Source organism: Salmo salar, chromosome ssa17, assembly GCF_905237065.1.
Source record: "Salmo salar chromosome ssa17, Ssal_v3.1, whole genome shotgun sequence".
NCBI classification, from domain to species: domain Eukaryota; kingdom Metazoa; phylum Chordata; class Actinopteri; order Salmoniformes; family Salmonidae; genus Salmo; species Salmo salar.
In genome coordinates, this window is record NC_059458.1 from 75,741,103 (window position 1) to 75,746,232 (window position 5,130).

The window sequence follows — 5,130 nt, forward strand, 5'->3', positions numbered from 1 at the left end:
CAGTCACAGCTCTCTGTCTTTTGGCAACACTAGGGACAGACACCCCCACACACAAACAGTGCTTTTAACAGTGTTTTACACCCACATATTTGAGAATGTTCTCTTGGACGGCTTCCACCCGGTTACCTGACCCTGAACCTTAGAGGCTGCTGCCCTATATACATAGACTTGAATTCACTGGCCATTTTCATAATGGAACACTAGTTACTTTAATAATGTTTACATATTTTTGCTTTACTCATCTCATATGTATATAATGTACTCTATTCTACTGTATTTTTGTCCATGCCACATTGCTCATCTTTATATATTCCTAAATTCCATTATTTTACTTTAAAGTTTGTGTGTATTATTGTGAATTGTTAGATATTACTGCACTGTTGGAGCTAGAAACACAAGCATTTCGCTACACCCGCAATAACATCTGCTAAACACGTGTATGTGACCAATACAATTGTATTTTATTTGGGACCATGTATTCTGTTAAGGTTAGTGATACACTGTTTAGCAAAAATGGTGTAAAAAAAAAAAAGAAGGTCATCAATGACAATATGATTACATTTGACATGATCACTCAGTAGACCTTTCAATATGACCCAACCTGGGATTTAAACTCACAACCTCTGGATTTGGGGTATGCAGAACTTTCTGCTGCGCCACAACATCTGTAGAATTTCAGAAGTCCTCTACACATTTATTCCCCATAATACATCTCTGCACTTAACAAAATAGTGCCATCTGCACTGCTATTTTAGTCATCAGTTAATCTGACTAATCTCTCATTAACTCAATTCCAGCTATTTGTGTCTATGAGCGTGTACTCAGAATATTGTCCACATCCTAACTTTTTATTTTCATCTTCTGACTAAATAGATCTTTGTCCAAATTTTCTTTCTTTCAGTTTTCATCCTGTTTTCCTCCCTTGTGGATTTTTTTCACATGCGTCAGTAAGTTAGACTTCTGATTGAATCTTTTCCCACAGTCATCACAGCTAAATGGTTTCTCTCCTGTGTGAGTCAGTGTATGCTTCTTTAGGGACCCCTTGTGACTGAAGCTTTTCCCACAGTCATCACAGCTAAATGGTTTCTCTCCTGTATGAGTCACCATGTGTATGGTTAAGTGTTCCTTGCGATTGAATCTTTTCCCACAGTCATCACAGCTAAATAGTTTCTCTCCTGTGTGAGTCAGTGTATGCTTCTTTAGGGACCCTTTCTGACCGAAGCTTTTCCCACAAGCATCACAGCTAAATGGTTTCTCTCCTGTGTGAGTAACCATGTGCACTGTTAAGTGTTCCTTACGATTGAACCTTTTCCCACAGTCACCACACTTAAATTGTTTCTCCCCTGTGTGAATCCTTATGTGCCTGGACAGAACTCCTTTGAGTTTGAAGGTCTTGCCACAAACAGGGCAGGTGCAGAGTTTTCCACTTTGACAGAAGCGGACATGGGCCTTCAGTTTACAGGTGGAGTTGAAGCGTTTTCTGCAGAAGCGGCATTCGCTGAGTCTCTTCTTGGAGAGAGTCAAATGCCTCTGCAGGTCAACTTTCAGAGCAAACATTTCACCACAGTCACGGCAGTGGTGAGTTTTTCTAAGCGTGGTGCTGGGTTTAAAACGGTGTTGTCCCATTGATGGGTTTGGATTCAATGATGAGCTGGGATCCAATGGCAGGTTGCTGTTAAGTCCTACTGGGTCGCTGCTTACGGCTGAGCTTTGGCTGGATGCACCGTTGTGTTTATCTGGAGGGTCACAGGGAATGTAGAGACCCTTAAGGTGGGTCACAGTAACAAAAGGTGTGAGATCCACTTGTTTAGTTTCACTCTCTCTGTTCTCCACAGTCTGGGTTTGGGGAGAAGTGAAGGGCTGAAGTGGGTCCTCCTGATCACATTCACTTTTCACACAGGAAGGAGTGAATTTGATATCAGCCTCCAGCCCTTGAAGCTGCTCTTCCTCCTGACTTGTCCTGAGTTCCTCCTGTTCCTCTTTAATCTGTGGAAGCTCTGGGTTCTCCTGCCCCAGACTGGGGCTCCACTCCTGCTCACAGTGCTGCTGCTCAGGGAGAACCTCCTCTTCAGCGACAGAGAGAGAGAGCTGCAGGGAGTCTGGAGGAAAGCAGAGAGGAGCAGAGGTTATCTTTTCAAACTTCCTGGTTGTTAGCCATGAGAGAAAAAGTACATTTTCATTATGACAGTTCAGGACCTTTAAACAAATCAACTACACTTCCCCCTGGCCGGCTGGCTCATGGCATCAGATCATGAAAATAAACTTGGCAAAAAAAGAATATCTTCACAGATCTTAATTGTAAAGTGTTTAAACACAGTTTCCCATGCTTGTTCAATGAACCATAATCAATTAATGAATATGCACCTGTGGAACGGTCATTAAGACACTAGCAGCTTACAGACGGTAGGCAATTAAGGTCACAGTTATGAAAACTTAGGACACTAAAGAGGCCTTTCTACTGACTCTGAAAAACACCAAAAGAAAGATGCCCAGGGTCCTTGCTCATATATGTGAACATGCCTTAGGCATGCTGCAAGGAGGCATGCAGAGGTGGCCAGGGCAATAAATTGCAATGTCCGTACTGTGAGACGCCTAAGACAGCGCTACAGGGAGACAGGACAGATGGCTGATCGTCCTCGCAGTGGCAGACCACGTGTAAAAACACCTGCACAGGATCGGTACATCTGAACATCACACCTGCGGGACAGGTACAGGATGGCAACAACAACTCCCCGAGTTACATCAGGAACGCACAATCCCTCCATCAGTGCTCAGACTGCCCGCAATATAATGAGAGAGGCTGGACTGAGGGCTTGTAGGCCTGTTGTAAGGCAGGTCCTCACCAGACATCAACGACAACAACGTCAAACTATGGGCACAAACCCACCTTCGCTGGACCAGACAGGACTGGCAAAAAGTGCTCTTCACTTACGAGTCGCGGTTTTCTCTCACCAGGGGTGATGGTCGGATTGGAGTTTATCGTTGAAGGAATGAGCGTTACACCGAGGCCTGTACTCTGGAGCGGGATCGATTTGGAGGTGGAGGGTCCATCATGGTCTGGGGCGGTGTGTCACAGCATCATCGGACTGAGCTTGTTGTCATTGCAGGCAATCGCAACTCTGTGCGTTACAGGGAAGCCATCCTCCTCCCTCATGTGGTACCCTTCCTGCAGGCTCATCCTGACATGACCCTCCAGCATGACAATGCCACCAGCCATACTGCTCGTTCTGTGCGTGATTTCCTGCAAGACAGGAATGTCAGTGGATCTCAATCCCATTGAGCACGTCTGGGACCTGTTGGATCGGAGGGTGAGGGCTAGGGCCATTCCCTCCAGAAATGTCCAGGAACTTGCAGGTGCCTTGGTGGAAGAGCGGGGTAACAATCTCACAGCAAGAACTGGCAAATCTGGTGCAGTCCATGAGGAAGAGATGCACTGCAGTACTTAATGCAGCTGGTGGCCACACCAGATACTGACTGTTACTTTTGATTTTGACCCACCCTTCGTTTAGGGACACATTATTCAATTTCTGTTAGTCACATGTCTGTGGAACAGACAGTTGTTGAATCTTGTTACGTTCATACAAATATTTACACATGTTAAGTTTGCTAAAAATAAACACAGTTGACAGTGAGAGGACTTTTCTTTTTTTGCTGAGTTTATAATTTTAATATATTCAGATGTAATTGTTAAAAAAAAATTCAATGTATGTTTTGGGCACAAAGGTGGCAGTGGGGTTATGGTATGGGCAGGCATAAGCTACAGACAACAAACACAATTGCATTTTATCAATGGCAATTTGAATGCACAGAGACACGGTGATGAAATCCTGAGGCCCTTTGTCATGCCATACATGAGCTGCCATCACCTCCTGTTTCAGCATGACAATGCACGGCCCCATGTTGCATGGATCTGTACACAATTCCTGGAAGCTGAAAATGTCCCAGTTCTTCCACAGCCTGCATACTCACCAGACATGTCACCCATTGAGCATGTTTGGGACGCTCAGGATCGACATGTAGGACAGTTCCAGCCAATATCCAGAAACTTCGCACAGCCATTGAAGAGGAGTGGGACAACATTCAACACGCCACAATCAACAGCCTGATCAACTCTATGTGAAGGAGATGTCCCACTGCATGAGACAAATGGTGGTCACACCAGATAGTGACTGGTTTTCTGATCCACCCCCCTACCTTTAAAAAAAAAATCTATATTCACAGTAATGTGAAATCCATAAATTAGGGCCTAATGAATTTATTTAAATTGACTAATTTCCTTATATGAACTGTAACTCACAAAAATCTTTGAAATTCTTGCATGTTGCGTTTATATTTTTGTTCTGTGTAGCTATCAGAATATCCACATACGAACCTATTCTACATAGTTGTATCTCCGGTGGGATCCGCAGCAGTCTCCGTAGTCGATCATTCTCCTCGTGGTACTCTGCTACAGTTTCTTCAACTGCCCCGAAAATCTCCACAGCTGCCGCGGTTAAACGCTCATTTAAAAACACACGAAACGACTGTAGTTTAGACATGGTTTAGTTGACTGAATGTTGGGTATTCTGCTAGTATGTATACATCCACGTGGAAAGAATGGTGGACACAAACAAAAACAAACTCGCTCTCAGAATTACTTCCCTTTTGTTCTGTTTTTATCAGCAGGTAACGAGCCCATTATCAAATCACAGCGCCCCCATGGAATTTGGGTTTTACTACGCTCTACAGACCAATGATAATTTATCTCGAGGATTCTTGAAAGACGGGACAAACGTTTTTTCCACAAATAGTTTTCTTAATATTAACCAAATGATCTCCCTAATTCTTAAATATTTTCTGAAAATGCAACTAACTGGATTGATGTCAACTCCTTCAGACACCATAAAAGGCATTTCATTTTTACACGTATTGTCCTAGAAGGGTTTAAGAGTCATCATTGTTTCATTCTAACATTAAATTATGTAATACAAATCCCAACATTTTATTTTATAGCGCTATATCAGGGATGGTTAACTGGTGACCCCGCCTGCGGCACCCATTTTGAAAGCTCTCAGATGAATTTCCGCAAAAAGGTTGTTTTTTTTTGTTAAATCAGTTGGGGTCTCCACTAATTGTTGAGAGTTATAATAT

The 5,130-nt window shown here is 43.3% G+C and overlaps 1 protein-coding gene across 1 annotated transcript; it reads right to left on the minus strand.

Annotated features, from left to right (window-relative positions):
* Positions 1–439: 439 nt before the first annotated feature.
* On the minus strand, positions 440–4,710 carry LOC106576518 (zinc finger and SCAN domain-containing protein 22-like). Its single transcript, XM_014153734.2, has 2 exons — positions 4,373–4,710; positions 440–2,099 (listed from the first exon to the last, which is right to left on the minus strand). Exons 1-2 carry the CDS (start codon positions 4,536–4,538, stop codon positions 898–900), a joined length of 1,368 nt encoding a protein of 455 aa, XP_014009209.2. The 5' UTR covers positions 4,539–4,710; the 3' UTR covers positions 440–897.
* Positions 4,711–5,130: the final 420 nt, after the last annotated feature.

What these genes read in the sequence shown, in the direction of transcription:
- LOC106576518 (XM_014153734.2), bottom strand. Translation starts at nt 4,538, where the DNA reads ATGTCTAAACTACAGTCGTTTCGTGTGTTTTTAAATGAGCGTTTAACC. An exon ending in GATACAACTATGTAGAATAG is followed by an intron (nt 2,100 to 4,372) that starts GTTCGTATGTGG and finishes GCTTTCCTCCAG; the next exon opens with ACTCCCTGCAGCTCTCTCTC.